The sequence below is a fragment of the Leptosomus discolor genome, chromosome 1, assembly GCF_034619465.1.
Source record: "Leptosomus discolor isolate bLepDis1 chromosome 1, bLepDis1.hap2, whole genome shotgun sequence".
Classification (NCBI taxonomy): Eukaryota; Metazoa; Chordata; class Aves; order Leptosomiformes; family Leptosomidae; genus Leptosomus; species Leptosomus discolor.
The window spans coordinates 24,721,808-24,742,834 of NC_141391.1; the positions used below are offsets into that span (position 1 = coordinate 24,721,808).

At 39.4% G+C, this 21,027-nt stretch overlaps 1 protein-coding gene across 6 annotated transcripts in view; it reads left to right on the forward strand.

Annotated features, from left to right (window-relative positions):
- FRY (FRY microtubule binding protein) overlaps positions 1-21,027 on the forward strand; it is a 203,075-nt gene that overhangs the window by 141,875 nt on the left and 40,173 nt on the right. For 5 of the 6 annotated variants that reach the window (XM_086481863.1, XM_086481869.1, XM_086481868.1 and 2 more), the window contains 11 exons: positions 1,057-1,139; positions 4,807-4,957; positions 5,530-5,633; positions 9,077-9,262; positions 11,337-11,535; positions 12,170-12,291; positions 13,139-13,326; positions 14,262-14,356; positions 16,064-16,665; positions 18,232-18,329; positions 18,422-18,592. In XM_086481863.1, the coding sequence (XP_086337989.1) occupies positions 1,057-1,139; positions 4,807-4,957; positions 5,530-5,633; positions 9,077-9,262; positions 11,337-11,535; positions 12,170-12,291; positions 13,139-13,326; positions 14,262-14,356; positions 16,064-16,665; positions 18,232-18,329; positions 18,422-18,592 (1,999 nt within the window). Of the gene's footprint in view, positions 1-1,056; positions 1,140-4,806; positions 4,958-5,529; positions 5,634-9,076; positions 9,263-11,336; positions 11,536-12,169; positions 12,295-13,138; positions 13,327-14,261; positions 14,357-16,063; positions 16,666-18,231; positions 18,330-18,421; positions 18,593-21,027 lie in introns of all 6 variants that reach the window. The other variant, XM_086481865.1, reaches the window with a different exon arrangement.

A 21,027-nucleotide genomic window follows, 5' to 3' on the forward strand; every position in this document is an offset into this window, starting at 1 on the left:
TTCATCTCTGCATATTTCTTCATAATTTTTTCTTTACCTTTATTCTTTTTTAATATTTTTATGGAAGATAAATATGCCAGTAATTATCAGTTTGTACACATTTATTAAGGTAATTTATTAAAAAAATAGGAGAATCAGATACTGTAAAGACAGAAAATGGCAGAATTAAGATGGCTTATGATACCTTTTTGTCACCTCCACAGTGAATTTATTGTGCCTTTATGAGACAGACGTGCTTTGGAAACAGCATAATGTGTCAATGTATAATTAAATACTCTGCACATTAGTAAGAAATTGACTTGAATGCTGCATAGAGAACCTTCGGTCTTATTTTGTTTGATACAGTTGTTTTAACATGGTTATTTGTAATTGATTTCCTAGCTTTGCAGAAACTATGATGTTTTTACATCGTCAGTAGTGTGTGAGCCTCCGTTATGGCTCCTCTCACTCCACGTCAGGCCTGATTACACTGACAGCACAAGGAGGTGGAGGAAGCCAAAGGAGATCACCAGTGAAAGTTAGCTTATCGTGGGTCTGTGGCAGATTTGAGGACAGCTGTGAGCAGTTTGTTCTGACTCTCATATCCCTTAACTCCTTTGCTGGATCTGCTCTGGTAGTTGCTGGATTTTCCTATTGAAGGGTCATGTGCTGCTGCTCTTGCTGCTTGATACCTGTGTGGGCTTGACTTCGGACTATTCAGCCAGTTACTGCATTAGCAGGTTGCCCGAATTTTACCCATGAACATGGGTTGTGACAAAATACTACCTGTGAACACTAGCAGTTCAGCCTTAGCACAGTTTCTTGCTTCAAAAAAATCACACGTTTGCAGCATGAGAATTTTCTCTCTGCTAAATTTTAAAAGCTGTGACTCAGGAGCACACTCAGAAACTGACTACAAAAATCTTCTGTGGAAAGAAACAGAATTACATTCACATTGTGTCTACTCCCATATAAAAGTGCATGCTTAAGGAAATGCTTTTTTTGTAGAGTAAGCATATAGTCCAGATATTTAATATCAGTCTGTATTTTTAATTAGGATTTTTCTTGTATTTGAAGGTTCAGTAATGTAGTCAGAGCACACACCCGACTCGAGTCAAGGTACAGTAATAGCTCCGGAGGATCTTATGACGATGACAAAAGTAAGTTCTATTATTCAATTTGATGAAGAAATTTGTGGTGTTTTGGTGTGAGAGGAAAACATTCTTATGACTGGTGGAGGCTCTCTGTTTGAGTTCTGTATAAACATCAGTTTATACAGATGTATAGGCTCAGTCAAACCTATTTAAAGGCCAGAGAACTTCACAGAAGGTAGCAGCAGAGAATCCACCAGACAGTAACACCTTGAACCTTTTGTACAGGGCAAGGTAAAAGACTTCCAACAGCATTACAGAATTACTTTGAATTGTGCTCTTTGCCACAATAGGATAATTTAATGTATATCCACACCTATTTTTCGTAATTATGAAGCACAATATTTACAAAGTATTGTGAATATACATACTGCAGTATTTAAATAAAAAAGTGTGCAACGTGTTAAAAGTCATGGGTTTTAGTACACTTGTCTTGTTTTTCTTATGGCTTTCTAGTGCTGCAGCTACTAAAAATTCTTCAGCGGATGTTAATTGCAGTGCTAAACTGATCTGCATGAACAATCTTTCAAAATAACAAACTTTATATTATCAGAACATTCTTCACAAGTAGCTGGTTTTGACAAGAGCTTAGAGTAATATAAGGTTAAAAAATACTGAAATTTTCTTGGCTCTTTTGGAACGTCTTCTCAAGCGGGTGCCTAAATGTTTTTTCCTGCCCGTAACTGCAAGCTTTATAGTACTGTGAATATTTACGCAAGGTTTGCTTCTCACAGGGATTCCTTCTGCACATATACTAATACCTGGATGTAAAATAAAATACATTCTACTTAGCTACCGACATTTATATGGACTCTAAAAAGAAAGAGTAATTCTTATACCATTTGTCATTCTACAAGATGAATAATGCAACCTCCATTAAGTAAGTGCAACTTACTCCCTCTGGCAGGCAGCCCAGGCTGTGAAGGAGTTGGTGGTACAGCTTCTCTCTTCTCTCCGGTCTATTTAAGCATACGTGTATCACTGAGGATATAAGTAGGGAACACAACTCTGCAGCCCAGAAACTCTTTTGTTCAGGCAAAGATTGTATGTTAAGGTGTAAAGTGCTTCTTTTTTTCCCAGTCTGCGCATAAGCTTGTGAAAATATGAGTGAGGAGCTAGGTCTTAGTGTGGACTTCATGAAGCAGTTTGATGTGAAATGCTTAAATTGGTAGTAATAAATAGTGACTGTGCAGTGTTTTTTATGTGAAAAACATCTGGCAAACATTATCTGGTTAATCCTTGGAAGATGAATATGTGAAAATGCTATACTTTGCTACATTATTAGGTCAGTTTATTCTTCTTTAACTAATAAATCATCCTCCAGATGATGAGAAAAATAAGTAGAACTATAAATCATAAAGACCTGCCTGGACTTGTGCAAAGCATTTGACACTGTCCTGCACAACGTCCTTGTCTCTAAACTGGAGAGACATTGATTTGACTGATGGACCACTTGGTGGCTAAGGAATTGGCTGGATCATCGCACTCAGAGAGTTGTGGTGAAATTCAGTGTCCTAGTGGAGACTAGTGGTGAGTGGCATTCCTCAAGGGTCAGTATTGGGACCAGTGCTGTTTAACATCTTTGTCAACAACATGGACAGTGGCATCGAGTGCACCCTCAGCAAGTTTGCCGATGACACCAAGCTGTGTGGTGCTGTTGACATGCTGTAGGGGAGGGATGCCATCCAAGAGGGGCCTTGACAGGCTGGAGAGGTGGGACTGTGCAAACCTCATGAAGTTCAACAAATCAAGTGCAAGGTCCTGCACCGGGGTTAGGGCAATCTCAAGCACAAACACAGGCTGGGTGATGAGTGGATTGAGAGCAGCCCTGCAGGGAAGGGTGGATGAAAAAGTGAAAATGAGCCAGCAATGTGCACTCGCAGCTCAGAAGGCCAACCATATCCGGGGCTCCACCAAAAGAAGTGTGGCTAGCAGCGTCAGCAAGGGGATTCTCCCCCTCTACTCTGCTCTCCTGAGACCCCACCTGGAGTACTTTGTTCAGCTCTGGGGCCCCCAGCACAAGAAGGACATGGACCTGTTGGAGCGAGTCCGGAGGAGGGCCACAAAGGTGATCAGGGGGCTGGAGCACCTCCCCTGTGAGGACAGGCTGAGAGAGTTGGGGTTGTTCAGCCTGGAGAAGAGAAGGCTCTGGGGAAACCTTATAGCAGCCTTCCAGTACCTAAAGCGGGCCTACAGGAAAGATGGGGAGGGACTTCTTAAGAGCACCTGTTGCGATAGGACAAGGAGCAATGGTTTTAAACTGAAAGAGGGGAAATTTGGGTTAGATATTAGGAAGAAATTCTTCACTGTGAGGGTGGTGAGACAATGGCACAGGTTGCCCAGAGAAGCTGTGGCTGCCCCCTCCCTGGCAGTGTTCAAGGCCAGGCTGGATGGGGCTTTGAGCAACCTCTGGTGGAAGGTGTCCCTGCCCATGGCAGGGGGGTTGGAACTAGATGGTCTTTAAGGTCCCTTCCAATCCAAACCATTCTATGATTCTGAGATTCTGTGATCTAAAGTGCTCCTTGGAAGACTAACCCTGAAGAATAGGAATGCTAAATTTGGCATTTTAGTAATAATTGGGGGATCAGCTACTGCATTGAAGGGCTCTTGAAGATCTGGAGAGCTGAAGACATTTTGTCAAAACCGAGAAGTGATGTGCATTAGAAAAAGCTAGCTCTGATACTTTTGTAGGCATCAAAACAGTTTTGTTTCCTGTGGCAAAGGCGATAAGCATCAGATACATGCTGTTAAAAAAAGGAAAGCTCTGAGACTTTCAAACATGCCTAAAATGCAAAAGTGTAACAAAAAAAAAAAAAAACCAAAAAAAAAAAACAGAGCAAAAAATAATGCTCTCATTAAAAATTCACAAAGGCCAATGTTTGGATATATGTCAAGAACATGCCTGGAAAGGATACTGACTGATGAAATGAAAACTGACCGATGGGAAAATTGAAAAGAATGAGAGGGAACAAAATACGGGAGAGATGAACAAAGCTGTGCAGCTGAGAGAAGACCAAGTGGTGGAAATAACTTACTTGACCCACACCATGCAGATAAACAGACGGAAGAAAAAACCCCTGTTGCTCATTAACATATAGCAGCTGTCATACTGAAGCAAAGTTAAATACATCTTTGAGAAATTCAAGAAATAATTCATCCCCGCTGAAATAAAATTATCCCTGAAGATGTTTTTTGCATTCCGTATGCCTCCTTCCTAATTCAGGACATTGAACTTCTGCCTTTGTAGCATCACTCAGCAGGGCACTGGTGAGGAGTTGCAAGAATGTGTCACTGGTATGCGGGTCCTTGCAGCAGATGGCTTCTGACAGGGGATTCGTTGGCTGAACTTTTCTCTCATTTTTGAAGAGAAAGTCTGTTGCTTGGTGCTTTGTGATCTGGATCCAAAGCTACTAAGTGACAGCAGGGATTCAGCTGCCGCTCCTACCATTCAGTGCTATCTGCCTGGAATCTGATTAATTTCCAGCAGCGTGAAAGAAGCATTAAAAATGCATCACTTGTTTTTGAACACAGGAATTTGCAAACCTCAAGTCATCTTATCACATTATTCCAAACAGCTGAGCTGATATGTTAGCATAAACTCTTATTTTATTATTTCTCCAAAATGGGTGACCAGACTTGGTTTTTATGCTCTCTGTTTTAATGCTTTTCCACGCAGATGATCCTGTTTCTCCATATACAAGCTGGCTATTGAATATTGTTGAAACCAAACAGCCACATCCCCTGCCCATGCCTTACAATGGAGGATGTTGGGCACCACTTGTGGACTACCTCCCAGAAACCATCACACCCCGGGGACCCCTTCATAGGTGAGCAGTTTCTCATTCTGATATTTCAAAAAATGACATGCTTTGTCTTACTGGTTGGCCAACACCAATCCAACTGTCGCACTACTGAGAACATCTGAAACTCATACCTTCAATTTCTGCTGATTTCCACTACTAAAATCAACATGCAATGAAGGCTTGGAGTTCTACCAGATTTCTACTAGAAAGCCTATTTACAATGGAGGACATCACTTTCTGATAGGAATCGGGCTGAAGAAACAACTAAAACAGAAAAGGAAAATTTCTCTGGCCCAAGCCTCTCTGGCTGTTATTCATAGCACTTTTCCCCCCTTGATCTTTTATTCTAACTAGGCTATGCATATTCTGAAATTCATCTTTTACATAATTTGTATTGACAGTAATAGTGCTCTTTTCAGTAATGGGTGCTTACCTGTTTCATACTGTGACTAAGGTACTTCAGCATTAATCATATTGAGAAGAAACGCTACAAATTTTGAAATGTAGAGATTCTTTATTTCTTCAGAAATAGCCATCATGTTACTACTTGCCCATCTTCAAGAGGTTTCAAATTGATGGTGTGATTTAATTTCCAGGTGCAATATTGCTGTCATTTTCATGACTGAGATGGTAGTGGATCACAGTGTGAGAGAGGATTGGGCCCTTCACCTCCCTTTATTGCTACATGCCCTCTTTTTAGGTAAGACCAACAGAACAAGAAATAAAGTATAAATGTACTCCTGTGCTTTTAGTTTAGTTTTGCTGAAGCTGTAGATTTGTGTTTCTTATATGATTTCCTAAAATTTTTTTTTAAAGCCTGAGGCAGTTACAGTCTGTGAATTAGTCTCAAAACTTTGAATCTTTTTAATATTTTGGCCGATTTCACCCAAAATATGAGAAGTGGGTAGAAATTTGAAGATGACTGACTTCCTAAATGATCTCTAAAAACCCTGTAGCCCCCTCAGACTTGAGAGAAAAGCAGAGGAAACTCAGCCTTTGTATAGTCTGGTTTGTGATGGGCAGCTGGGCAGTCAGCATATGCCTTAGACCTGGACTGCACACAGCAGTGCTGTCTCTTGCCTTTGCAAAAATATTATGTAAGAGAGCCAAGATTACTGAACTGCAGAGATAATGAAGGTAGGAAACTTTCCAGACCACTGGAAAGCAAGCTTCATTAATTTTACTGCTAATAGAATACTTTATCATCGGTGTCTTCTCTTATATACCTGAGCATAGAGGCACTACTTTTTTCCCCACTGCTGTGTCTGTTCTTGACTGTAACACAGTTCAACTGGAGGGTGATACCTTCCTTATCCTGCCACTTAACATTATGAAAAGTGAGCAGCCTAATTTTTTAGCACACAAGAGTATTTAGAATTATAAAGCCATTCCCTAACTTTCATGGTTGATCAATAATAGTTTTCACAAATAAACACATCCAGACACTTGTGAAATAAATTGATTATAACTGGAGATGACAGTCCACTTCTCATTCGGTCACTGCAGTTACCACTAAGTCTATTTGCTGGCAGTCTGGGAAGAGTCTGTTGTTCAGTGCACAGATTGAATTGGGAGGTTACAGCACAGTGGTGGAACATATGTGATATAGTTCAGTACATAGTTGAAGAAGATACCTCATTCTCCTTTTCTACTATGCTGTTACCAACTTTTCTGTTGGAAATATTTTTATGAAATAGGGTTTTTTAGAAAGTGCACACTCGCCAAATACTCAAGTTTTGTATGTTAGTACATTGATTTCAACAAACTTCTAATGAAACACAGGAACAGCAGCCAGGACCGTGTCGGATGGGACTTCTGGGGTCAGTTTCAATACAAAATTTCACATACCATCTTCACTTTAAAGTTAAATCTATTTTGTGGCTGCCCATAACAATTTTTTACTTCTTTTCTGTATTGTTGTGAACTTTCTAAGTATAAGAGGGAGACGAAAGAGGACTGGATAAGTATATAAATCAAATCGATAACAATCAACTGATCAAACAATGTCTTTAGTATGATTTGTAACAAGTGTGAGAAAACTGGTGCTTGCAGTTAGAAATTCTTACAAGAATAAATGGATAACTTAAGACAGCTAGAAGGAACCATCAGGGAGCCATGCAAATAAACATGTGCAAAACCAGAGTTACGGTATTAGTAATCCATTATAAAAATATATTTATTGATTTGTTCATTCAATAATATTTCAACATTACAGGTTTTTGTTGGAAATAAATAGAAATTTATTAATACCATTTGAGACAGTCCCTTGGTTAAGAACTCTCAATTTTCAAATGTGAAATTAAAGCTAAATGTAACTGGTAACTAAATGTAACTGGTTTAGTGGCAATTAAAATGAGATCACAGCTCCAGGCTTCAAGTTCAGTTTCTCTAGAGTTGTTATACCTCCTGTGGAATATGTTTTGTAGTAGAGCTCTGTTGTGATGGTGTAAGGAAGTTATGCTACACATTAGCCAAAGGTATGAATGTAGTATTGAAAATGAAGTGTTTCTGTCCTGTTGGAATGTGAGCATCTGACCAGAAAGGAAATTTGAACCTAGTATGGTGGCTAGCTGGAGAGCCTGTATCCTTCCATTTATTGTAAGGAGTGAGAAAATACTAAAATGAAAGAAGTTTGCAATGTAAGTGTTTAATAGGCTATTGGATGGTTTGTAGCACTGACAGTGAAGTAGAGAGGCAGACGGCTGGTGTGAATCTGCCTATCTCAGTAGTGCGTGAAAATCACTGCTGTTTAAAAGCTCTTTTGCAACCAGTGTGAAATGAGTTGAGCAGCTACGCTCCTTTCCCAGGGAAATGTGTCTGCATCACAGAAGTTTACTCTCTCAGGAAGTCGTCCAAGTTAAAGAAGGCCCAGCACTGGACAAACACAAAGACTAAACTGTCCTTTTCACTTCATAGTTAGCATACCTGTCAATACTTTCATACAACCCTAGGGTTTAACAGGATTTCAGTCACAAGTCCTGCCAGTACAGAATTTATTTTCAACTAAAAGAACTTTTTATATCCTTTTCAGTGTACATTAGAACAGGATAGGTTGGGTTGGTAATCTCCTGGCAGGTGGAAGGAAGTAGAGAAAGGGAAATAGGAGGAGAAACTGTAGAATCCGAAAAAGAGGTGGGCAGGTTGGCCTGGTTCTTTCAGAGGAGGCAATGGGCAGATGAGTAAGACCAAGGATCACAGGACGTCCAAATTCCTGCCCATAGGAGCCAGACACATTGTTCAGACTAGGGAAATATGAGCAGCTTAACTTTTGCCTGTCAGGCAAGAACCAGCATGACTGGATTATATTAGAAAACACCTGACTTGAAAGACCTGTTAGCTGCTGCCACTTAGAGTAATGAAGGAGCTGCTTTTTAAAGAGGAAGGTATCCTGAGAAGAGAGGAGCTGAAGAAGAAATCAATTCCATTTTTCAGCACTGAAACTGCCCCTAAATGGAAGAAAGTATTTTTAACTATCCTGGAAGATGCTGAAAGAAAATCAAAAAGAAATTACTACCACAGAGTGCAGTTTATTTTCCAAACATGTTTCCTTTATATTTGTAATTTGTGAATAATTCAGGTGTGTTAAAATCTTTTGAACATCAATAGTGCTAACCAGATCAGAGTTTTTCAGTGCTAGACCTTCGGTTTCAGTTCTGCACCCTGAGCTAGTGGCTAATTTCTCATGCTACTCCCTGGTAGCTGCTGTTCTTTTTCAAGAGATTTTGTCTGTCAGTTCCTTTCTTAATAAATCAGTATCTACCTCTTACAGTTTGCACTCATTGTAAAACTGATGTCATGCAAGAAAGCCAGTTACTGAGGTCAGGAGTGTAATCACAACCACCACCAAGAATTTCTCCTCTTTAGAGGTTTTCCGACCCTGTCAAATTAACACTGGAATGAGACAGAATGCATAAAGTTGTATTGCCCCACATTGTTTTGTACCTCTTGTATGGGACCTCAGTCTGGAAACTAAATATGCACATACAATTAAGTAAAAACCCTAGTAACTGTGCCTGGAAATACTCCATCTTTTGTCTGTTTGCACAGTTGCTGTGTCCTGCCTTGGAATTTTTGCTGTTTCTGGAATGTGAACTTGTTTATTATTACTTCATATTCAGTGATTGCTGTAACCTTTTCTTTTAGGTCTTGACCATTACCGCCCTGAGGTCTTTGAACACAGTAAAAAGTTACTGCTTCACCTTTTAATTGCATTATCTTGCAATAGCAACTATCAAGCCATTGCATCAGTGCTTCTTCAGACTAGAGAGATGAATGAGACCAAGACTCTGACGGTACAACCAGCGTATTTACCTGAATATCTTTACACAGGTAATAAAGCAAAAGAAGAAAAGAAAATTGCATTACACCATGAGGTTTTCGAAAGTAGAATGCAAGGTTACTTTCCTAAAATGTAACATTTTTGATAAATTAAAGTAGTAAAGGGGCAAATATGAACAGTTCCAGTTAATATTAATTCCATGTGAACTACCCTAGAGATGTGCCCAAATTATTATTAGATAACTTTCATGATAGCGAGAAAGCTATCTGATGTAAGGCAAAATACGTAATGTAGAATTTTAAACATTCATATGGCTAGTAGCTTCCTAACTTCCCCCTCAGGGAGCCAGGACTACTTTAAATGAGGGCAATCACTCCTCAACCTTCAAAAGGAATGAATAAATAATTCCAACATAGGAAGAAGAGCAAGAATATGCAGCTCAGATTTTCCATTATTAAGTTAAATTTCACATGATATACACCCTCCTTTATCTCACAGATACACTTCATTTCTATCCTGAAATCTATTTCTGCATTGGGAGGCCTAGCTTCAAACCTCTGCTGTCATGGATGTTCTGTTACCTTCTAGCAGTTTACCTTTTTTTAAGGGGTTGGTTGGGAACGGTTTGTAGAAAGCTGCTAGCTAGATTTACTGTTCTCATGTAATATTATTAAAAGCAAGTGTACTGGTGAGATTTGAAGAAATCACAGAACCAATGTAGAGTTATGGAGATAGGATTAGTTCTCTGGGGGAAGGTGAAGAACTTTACCATACAGTGAGAAATTAAAAGGAAAGATTATCATATTACTGGCATTTCTGTGTTTCTTTAGGAATATCACCAAAAGTAATAAATAGTTTATATTATATTATAAAGAATTATAAATTATATATATTATAAAGTATATATTATAAAGAATATTACTTGATAACTGGGGGTTTTTTGAGACACAAAAATGAGAAGAAGGAATAGCTATTTCAGATTGATTAATTAATTAGTTTGGCCATTGAGGTTTCATTCTGAATAATGTCTATGCAAAATTACCTCACACGTGAATTTCCTGTCTTGATTTGTGTAGATCTCTTTTCCAATGCGTATCCATGAATTATTAAATACAGAATAAAATTCTTACATTAAAATTATATTACTGATTTTCTGCCAAAATGAAAAACTCTTTTCATTCCTGTGTCTGAAAAACATAATTGGTACCCTGTGTCAGGGCCTCTTAAGTCAAAGAAGTTATCAAAACTTTGTATTTGGACTCTTTTTTTTGAGCAGCTAATATACAAAGTGAGGGTGTGGGGGCGTAGCTATAGCAAAGGATCCTAATTGAAAATACTTCAGGTCGGGTTCATTCCACATAATGTCAGGCAATTGAATTAAAGTCTCCTGACCTGCAACGGATTTTATCAGTAGAGGGGCCCCTCCTGCTCCAGTCTTCTCAGAAGGCCAGTTTTTCTGTTGTAGGTACAGCCTAAGATGACTATCCATCTAAGCTGAAGAAAACAGGTCTTAGTTTCTAATTTCATCTCTGAAGTTGTGTGGGAAGCCTTTTATCTAGCGGAACTCTTACTGAGATGTTTAATCTTAATGCTGAAAATATTTGGTATGAGTAGTCCAGTGCTTGCAGTTACTAAAGGTGTTGAACAGAAGCCTTAAACATTTGTGTCTTGGTTTCCATTACATTTGTAAAATTAGGACAACATAATTGTCCTAAAAATTCCGCCCTGCAGAGGTTTCTTCCTCCTCAGACTAGCCCAGAGAAGAGAACTGAGCTTTGCATGCACTTAGCCAACTTCAAAATTCGTTTTACAGAAAGTCAAACTTCTGAATGTAAAATGCCCTGAAACATGTTTTTTCAAGTACTGTAGCCCTCGTGCAGTCAAAAAAAAAAAAATCTCGACTTTGATATTTTTAATTTTGTATTGGATTCTGCATGTTTAGAAACACGGTGCCATTTTCACTCCCAGCAGTGTCTGAGGGTTGTGTTCTGCAGGTTTTCCCTGTGTTTCCCAGTAGGTGGTTTCTGCTGCTGACTCTGAAAAGAGCTGCTTGTCAGACATGTTCATCTGTAACACTGGCCAAACAGTGCATTCCATCTTTATCTCCTCCCTTTTGGCTGACAGGTGGCTTTGACTTTCTGCGGGAATACCAGTCGTCTCCGGTGCCAGACTCTGGCCTCAGCTCCAGCTCCACCTCCTCCAGTATCAGTCTGGGAGGCAGCAGTGGAAATCTCCCACAGATTACACAAGAGGTTGAGGACATGGACACTGCTGCTGAAACAGATGAGAAAGCAAACAAATTAATTGAGTTTCTGACAACCAGGTAATGGAGATAAGCAGAGGATGCATTTGTACAGGAAACACATACTTTCTTGTCTTCTCTACAATTATCTGTAGCAGCTTAAAAGACTCAAAGGAAAATGACTGAGCTTTATAGTAATTACAGACTCCCATTCCTCTTTTATTGATACTGAAAGAAGTAGGTAGGTACTTAAAAGCCCGACAGTGTCAGGAACAACAGAAAAAGATCTTGCCTGACAGGAATAAAATGTTTAATAGACTGATAGTATTGCATTCAACAATGATCTAATGGAAGAAGACAGTTTTATTATTATTAAATAAGATAGGAAGTGTCCAGGGCATAGTGAAAGGCCATGGTGAAACTAATACTAACTATCGACTACAGCCAGCAGATCCTAGGTACAATGGTAAATTAAAGCACAGGGATTTGTTTGTGCTGCTTTCTAAATAGTATAACTTATATTTTAAAAGAGAGGTTTTGTAAAATGCAGCATAGGAATATTTACTTGTATTTTGCTAATAAAATTCTGATCAGTTGCATGTATTCCAAACTATGGCCCTGGAAATATCTAATTGCCTTTACAGTGTATGTATTTTAACTGATTACATTTATTTCAAATAACTCAAATTTTGCACATTGTGTGTATTTCTTTAAGGGCATTTGGGCCACTTTGGTGCCATGAAGATATCACACCCAAAAATCAGAACACCAAGAGCGCTGAACAGCTTACTAATTTTCTGCGTCATGTTGTATCTGTATTTAAAGATTCCAAGTCAGGTAGTAAATTTATTTCCTTTCATAATGAAAAGAATATTCCCTCAAGGTCACAGTGAATGTTGATCCTGTGAATTAGTAGGTCTGCTTATGCAGAAGCACAACATATTGTATGTCTTAACAAGGATGTATGACATATGAAAGAATTGTTTTAAAAAAAATCATGTTAGATTGGAATGTGTCTGAATGTTAAATCGAACATTTCTTCAAAGCTACTGGTAGAAACCCTTTTAATTGATTCTACCAGATAAAAGCTCCTCTCTGTCCTCTTGGCAAAATACAGCACCGTCACTAAGTAAATGTACTTTGTTAAATTTCTTCTGGCAGTAAAAGTTTAGTTTTAATTTTTAGAGTTTTAGATCTTAGGAAATGAACTGATTGTATTTTGAAAACCAACACAGTCACTAATTAAATATTTTCCAAAATCAAAGCAGAATGCAGCATCAGTATTTATATTCAAGATCTTATCCAAAGCCTTCTGAAGCTAATAGAAAGTGGGAGTGTTCAGAAGTTACTGTGTTGCTGCTAGCAATAGTGGATGGCTTGAAAGTTTGTTCAGGAATTGTAAAAAAAATTAAATCAGATTAAGAATTTCAGGTTTTTGTGGACAAACATTTTCAGACTCAGAGTTTTGGTTTTGCAGTTTATTTTTTTGCATTCTGTGTGAAGTAAATGTAAACAGCGGGAAATTCTCCCAAACACAGACTCTTTCTGCATCTCCATTTCTCACAGGGTTTGCAGGATACAGTACAGTGCATATCCTCCCCACAGTTAGTTCAGCCAGTTGATGACCCACAGTAAAATCTGACATAAGGAAAAAAAGTAAATTACATGCTATTCTTTTGTTTAGGTTTTCATTTGGAGCAGCATCTGAGTGAAGTTGCTTTACAAACAGCTCTTTCAAGCTCTTCAAGACATTATGCAGGTCGCTCTTTCCAGATATTCAGGGCCCTGAAGCAGCCACTTTCTGCACATGCATTGTCTGACCTCCTGTCAAGACTGGTGGAAGTTATTGGAGAGCATGGAGATGAGATACAGGTATGCATGTGTACGTAATGCTTCTTAGTACTGTTGGTTTTATGTAATTAATTTAAAATTACCATTTTAACAAGACATTCTGGAGTCAAGTAATACCAAGTAGAGTGTGGCCTTAGAAAAACTTAACGTCTGAGTTTACTGAATCCGTACGTACCTTATCAAAGCCTTCATCAGACTGTTACAGACCTATGTAGCTCTAAAGTGAACAACTAGAAAACAACTAGTAAATGTCACTCAAAATTAAATCTTTGTGATTACCATTTTTTCTGTTTTCACATCATTAATTGGTGCTTAAGGAACACATCATCCTATCTGCTGAGGTAGTATGACAATGTGAAGTAGACACCACCTCATTTCTCAAACGTTAACATCTTTTGGACTAAAGAAACCCACACCATCCATAACAATACAAAACTTGCACTGACCTAATTTGATCCAGTCCTCTCTTAGTGATCTATGATGTTTACTTGGTTTAGCTAAACAAACTGAAATTTTACAATGAGAGACTATTTATTGTAAGCTTCAAGACTTAATAAAGAGAACTTCTAGCTCTTAGTAAGAAATAGGTTGACATCACCTCCATATTTTACTTAGGTAATGAAACTGCCACAAGATGACAGTAATATTCTGTCACAACTGCTTGTGGAGAATTTATGTCAGTGGCCTGCAAGTCAGAGGTTCTGTATGCCATTACCAGTCCCCTGATGAGATATGTGCCCTTCTTGCGTGCCTTCATAGATCATTTAGAGGCAGAAAATAAAACACATTTGTAGTGGCATTTTAACGTTCAGGGCCGTGGCACTGATGTGAATGTTGTTCTTTGTTCAGGAGGAAATACAGGTTTTCAGTAGGTGCCCATTTTATGAACTGAAGATTTTTAAATGTTCACTATTTTGAATGTCTTTGTTGAGATGGTTAACCTTGTGCATTGATAGGGGTATGTGATGGAGGCACTACTTACTTTGGAAGCTGCTGTGGATAATCTGTCAGACTGTTTGAAGAACAGTGATCTTTTGACAGTGTTATCACGGTAAGAGCCTGTTCTCCTAACCATACCTTTTTTTCAGTGTCTCATGATATTAAGTGTGCAGTTCTGCAGTCTGACAGCATAAAATAATTTTGATAAGACTCAGCTCATTTGTAACCTTCAGAGAACTAGACTAAGAGCACATCTCAGCCAAATTTTTCAATTCCTGAAATAATGTTTGATACAATTAATGAAACTTTACAATGCGTTGTAAGTTCCACCTTGCTGCCACTTGGCTGTAACTTGCCTTAACCTCCTTTAAAAATATTGTATTTTTGGCATCTTTGTACCATATAGTTGAAAACACTTCTGGGAAGAAACATGGGGTTTGTAATACTGATTTTATACAACCTGTCATTCTCAGATGAAGTATTCCCCAAGAAGTAAATGATCATGGTTTGTTCTCCTCAGTAAAACTAGGGAGAATTTTGTCCCCTATGCACATAACCCGTGGATTTTGCCAGATGTGTAGACCATCTTTAAGAAACCGTTGGCCTTAAGGTAGACCTTGGGTACACGAAGGGAAATTGCAGGCTTCTTCCGTAACACAGCTGTTGGCAGTACTGAGGGACATTAATGTCTGTCTGACTCCTAAATGCAATAACAGAGTAGGGAACGTCTTTGAAAAATGTCCTTAAGTTACCATGCTTTACATTGCAGAACAAAAATACAGGGGCTATCATTTCTGAAGCTAGTAGGGAGGGTGCTATATGTTATACTGCTATGTCAGAACACAAGTATTGCTTGTGACAGAGTAGAGATGGAAAAATACTTTCTAAACTAAGAGCTATTTATCTTTTCTTTAGTGCACATTTCACAAAACAGCAAGATGGAGCAGAAAATAAGAAATACTCCGGAAAGCTGTGGAATGCAATATTCTTTACCCTGACACTATTGATTCCATACGATTCTCTTTAAATATTACCGACAGTAGGGACTTATAGTATATGAGGTAGGAATGGGACTAAAGAGTCAGGAAAACGTCTGTTCTCCAGAACAAACTTCCCTTGCATGTATCAACACAGCATGTTCATTTGTACAGATAATTAATTGCTAGGGATTGTCTGGATCATCATATGATAGTCCACGAGGAGGCATCAATCACTGAAATTGAAACACCTCTGTTTCTGTAAACTGTCTTGAAGAGATCTTAGGATACGGCAGGGGAGGATGCAGTGACAGCAAGGTTTCTGAAGGACCTGTTCTAGCAAGAACCTAGGCAGCCACATTTCTTGAGGATACTGCAGCATATTTGTGGTTGTGTTTAAGATACACTGGTTTTTCTGCCCGCGGTTCTCAGATTAGGCAGTAAGCCATTGTGCATTTTGTCTGCCAGCTGTGCCAAGCTCAGGGTTAGCTCCACTGGTGAGGGCATTTTAAACACCAGAACTATTTTCAGTTCTATCACTGCCCCATTGTGTGGGCATTTCCACAAGTCACTTCACAGCTCTGTATCTCCATGTTGTTCTTACCTATCTAGGCTGTAGGCTATCCGGCTCTGGGGTGCATTGCCACGTGAACTTCACTTCAGTCGTGTCTGTGGACATTTCTGGAAAAAAAAGACAGTCTGCAATAGACAGTGTGGTGTTTTACTTTTCCTATTTAAATACGTATTTACAGTTTGAGAAATACTTAACTTGCATCCAGTATGTATAAGTTTCAAGCTGTGCATTCACACATTGCAATGTACATTATGTATTTTGGTTTCAGTTCGTCTTCGCCAGATTTAATGTCAAGCACCAAACTGACTGCAAACCGGAAGAGCACAGGACAGCTGAATGTGAATCCTGCAAGTGGTAACACAGCCACTGCTGAACGAAGCAGGCACCAAAGGAGCTTCTCTGTGCCCAAAAAGTTTGGAGATGTGGACAAGTCCTCAGACCCACCACGCAGTGCCACACTAGACAGAATCCAGGCGTGCACCCAACAAGGCCTGTCCTCTAAAACAAGAAGTTCATCTTCTCTAAAGGACAGTCTCACTGACCCATCCCATATTAACAATCCGACCAACCTACTGGCCACCATCTTCTGGGTTGCTGTGGCGTTGATGGAATCAGATTTTGAGTTTGAGTATCTAATGGCATTGCGGTTACTGAATAAACTTCTGGCTCATTTGCCACTGGATAAAGCTGAAAACCGAGAAAAATTGGAGAAGTTGCAAGGGCAGCTGAAATGGGCAGACTTCTCAGGGCTTCAGCAGCTACTTCTGAAAGGATTCACCTCCCTTACTACCACTGATCTCACACTACAGCTCTTTAGTTTGCTGACACCAGTGTCTCGAATATCCATGGTGGATTCCTCTCAAGCTATAGGTAAAACCAATATACTTCCTCTCTTTCAGTTTCCATTGCTTTGACATTTGATGACAGGCCTCATTAGGCTATCTGAACTAAACCAAAAATGGCACTTTTTCTTTCTCTTCTAATATAATTTTGATTTGTGCTGGATGGGCTTTTTGGAAATTTCGTAGCAATATAACATGTTTCTGAAAAGTGAATCTGTTGCACAATGAGGTTTTGAAGGAGAGCGGTTGTGTATTTAACATTTCGTTTCAAGAGCTTAGCAGCCTATAAAGTTTCTGAGTGCTGACAAAGTAAACGTATGTAAGGAGATACTGTCAAATTTTCTAGAACATTTTTGGCCAGTTTTTCCACTGAATTATTTTCAGAACATTTCAGATTACTTGATTTTAAGTTAGTCCTTCATGTGATTTTCCCTAGAAATACAAATATAGAAAACTCTTGTACACTTTAGATAAACTGCAATAGCACATTAATGAGTGAGGAGAGAAGCCTGGGTTATAAGGAAATCCCAATTATTTAGCTGAGGTGTTGACTGCTTCTTAATTATATTTCTTGAAGAGAGTTTCTGTATTGCTCCAGGTTTTCACTCCTCTCCTTCAGTCAGAAACACAGGTATTAAGACAGCTGTGCGGGTTTCCCAGCTAACAGAAGGAGCTTAGACACAGAGTAAGGGGATGAATGCCATGAACAGCGTGCCCGTCTCTAAGCACCTGTGTGGTGCCTGTGTCCCAGACTTAGCTGGGCAGTTCACCCGTGGGCTGTGACAGTACCCTCTGGAGGTATCTTCTCCCTGACTGTAGAGGAAGCCTAGGGGAATTACACTCCTAACTTAGCCGACTTGTTTAGTTGTGTAGAACGAGAGGGAATGAATGGTTAGAAAGTAATTTTCTTGGATCAGGTTCTTTCTTTTCAAAAAACAGATTGTGTCCAGATACAATTTCTTGACTTCTGAGCTCTGAGCTCCCACTTGAACTGGAGCAGCTTTTGTTATAGCTCCCTGTTAGTCACTGCCTGTGGTTCATCAACTACCTTGAGCTATGAGCTGGTGCAGAAAAGCTGAATCCCAGCTCCAGACAGAGCCCTTACGGTAATGGCAGTGGCTGGCACTTGGTGCAGGAGCCATCTCCTGACTTCAAAAACACCCATTTGAGTAGTCTCATCTGACCAGTTTTATCAGAATTTTGATTCCTTATTATTATTATTATTGACTTGAACAGTATAAAACAACGGAAGCTGTGCCTGGCAGCCTGTCCAAAACAGCTGTTCATTTATCAATGCTCACTGAATTTCTTTCTGTGTTTTAGCAGCAGTAATGAAAATGTCACCAGTTAAGACTGTCAATAAGCCAGTTAAGTGGAAACGATAACCATACTCTCTAACAGGAATAAAATATATACTTTTGTGAGGTGTTTTAACCTGTTTGTGCAGTAGTGTTTGCAGGAATAATTTCATGCTTTGTAACGGTACTGTTGCTTAAATGATGAAACTGTGACCTCCCACAAAACACCAACTTAAAGATCACTGAGGCTCTTGCTGTCCAAAATATACATTTTGTTCTGTATTTTCCTGTTCTAGGATTTCCACTGAATGTTTTGTGTCTCCTGCCCCATTTAATTCAGCATTTTGACAGCCCAAACCAGTTTTGTAAAGATATAGCCGAAAGGATTGCTCAGGTATCACAGTTACTTACTGTTTTGTACATCCTCAAACCCTGTAAATGCACTCACCTTGTTCTTAATGTGTTTTGACATTTATATTTAATTAGGTTTGTTTGGAGGAGAAGAACCCCAAACTATCAAATCTCGCACATGTCATGACCCTTTATAAAACACACAGCTATACAAGGGACTGTGCTACCTGGGTGAACGTGGTTTGCCGTTACCTTCATGAAGCATTTGCTGATATTACTTTGAGTATGGTTACATATTTGGCTGAGGTAAGTTTTCAAAAACTTTTCACTGTTTTAACTCTTCTGTTTCCCATCAACCCAAAGAGCTGAAGTCTGCCTGCAGATTACTGGGGGCTCTCTGTAGCTGTTATTTGTAATTAAGAATAAAAAGCAGAAATTAGCAGAAAGAAAAGAAATTACTATAAGAAATCAATATTGAACACTAAAACAAAAGCCAGCAAAAGGTCTGCAGGGCTGATACATCTTAAAGCAGCTTCACTCAACAGCTGATCGAACTTTCCACTGTGAAAGAGAGAAACAACATTTATTTAGATCCCACTGAAGAAAAATAAGAGGACTAATTCCAGAAGGAAATAGCAGCATAAATAAGATATCATCTGCTATTTAAGGATCTTGATACAAATTTGTGTATGTTCCTCTAACACTGAATGACATCATCTTACTTCCCAGGTTATCCCCTGGGCTCATCTCTTACTCCTAACATGGTGTGGAGAGCTGATGCAGTGTTGTTACTGGGGATGCAAAGCTCAGTTCTGCTTTTCAGCATAAGGCACTTGGTTTTCTGCCTCCTGTGTCAGATCGGTATCAGAACACTATTTTCTTGTAGTGTTCTCAAATTTATCCCTTCACTTTCCTGCTGTAGTGAGATGCCTCCAGCCTGCCCTCTCATCCAGGGAGAAGACAGTTCTGTATTCGTGACATAAATTCACTAGCTTCTTTAGAGCAGTTTTGGTTTTCGGAGCAGATTCGTTCTGCCCTCGGGCAAACGGTCTACAAAAAACTCAGCAGGCATCTCTCATACTGGCTATCACAGATTTTCAAAAAGCCTGAGAGGCCAGGCTGTGCTCCCACACTCACTCAAGACTTCAGAGCAAACTTGGTCCTGCTACCTCAAGCTGCAATTCCTCGCCTTGTTTGCACATGGAGGCTCTAAGTAAACAATCATGTTAGATCTTAACTGATGGTGAAAGCCATGACTCTCATGTAGGAGACTAAAACAGGATCTGGAGGTTTTTCAGTCTGTTTTCAAACTCAAAAACTCTGCAGAACTATTAGCTCTTCAAACATGATTCTGAATCCTCCAGACTCAAGTGTCTCCTTCACAGCAGAAACTCATACTCCTAATAAAGAAATTATCTGAAAACTGAGGTTTAAACTCTTTCTCCTTTGCTTTCCCAGCCCTAGGAAAGTGTTAGCCCCTCTGTTTTCCCTTCAGTGCTCTATGTACAGTTACTAGTGCTGCAGCACCTCCACAAAGGCCATTGCATGTGATCTTGCTCCCCTCAAAATGGGTTTAGAAGTGCATCTGGAGACTCTTTGGACTTCCCCTTTACTGTAGATTGGCGCCACTCTACTATATTAACAGCAAGTCAGACAGGTTTTTGACTGTAATTAAGGCACATTCCTCACATAGCACCATCACTGCAGGATGACAGAGTAGTAAGCAGGACTTCCTTTCTCTGTTTTTGCACGGACTGCAGCTCTGTTGAGTCATGTCTGGGGAATATTTGTATGGGCATAGGGTAGCTGCCAGACTGGAGGAGGAGTGAGAGACAAGAAACCATCTTGTTCCACCTGCTGTGGCCGTGGAAAAGATTTTTCCAGCGTTCAGAATATGTTTCCCCTTTTCTTCTTAGTTAATCCCCAGACCAGGATAAACAATGTGTTCCTGTCTCCTGTAAACCAACTGCGGGACATACCGTCAATCATAAAGCTGAACAGATTAACAGCTCCACGGGGCAATCCGCCGTTGAATGTTATAGCCATTGGTTACAGGGCCTCAGGCTATAACGACCCTAGTTCGGTTGCCAGTGCTTGGGCCTGAGGGAAATTGTGAGTAGTGCTGTGCTTAAGAGTAACAAAGGAAATCTGTGTTGCAACAGTGACCCCTCCAAACATACAGGTGTACCTTCAGAAGGGGACTTTCTGCCACAAATTAAGATTATGAGAACAAATGCTCTTGGCAGAAGGTAAAAGCTTCAATTATTGCCATTTAGTCAAAAATTTGCAGTTAACCTATTTGTTGGCAGGTAATTGCTTGTCAGCTAGGGGTATGATCCTGGCATAAAATAAGGCTTTTTGACTGTGCTCTTACCCAAACCTTACAGTGACAAGCAGTGGTCCTTACTCAGTTTTACATATTACAGCTCCATCCATGAAAAATGATCATTTCTTCTAGAAAAATACCTGGGAATCTCAGTCTATAGATAAGGAAAAATCACTATTTAATAGTGCAGTAGAAGTTTGAACCTCCACTACCAAAATCAGCATACAAACACATTACTGAAAGCTTACTTTGATTTTATGTTAGATTTTTGCATATTAGTTTTTAAAAATCAACCTTGTGCCACGAGAGCACGGTCATTCTAGGAGCTTATCTCAATTGACATGCATCACCTGTTAGACTAGTGATTCGATAAGTCCAGGGTCATGCTTAGACTTAAATAGCTAATGCTATTAAT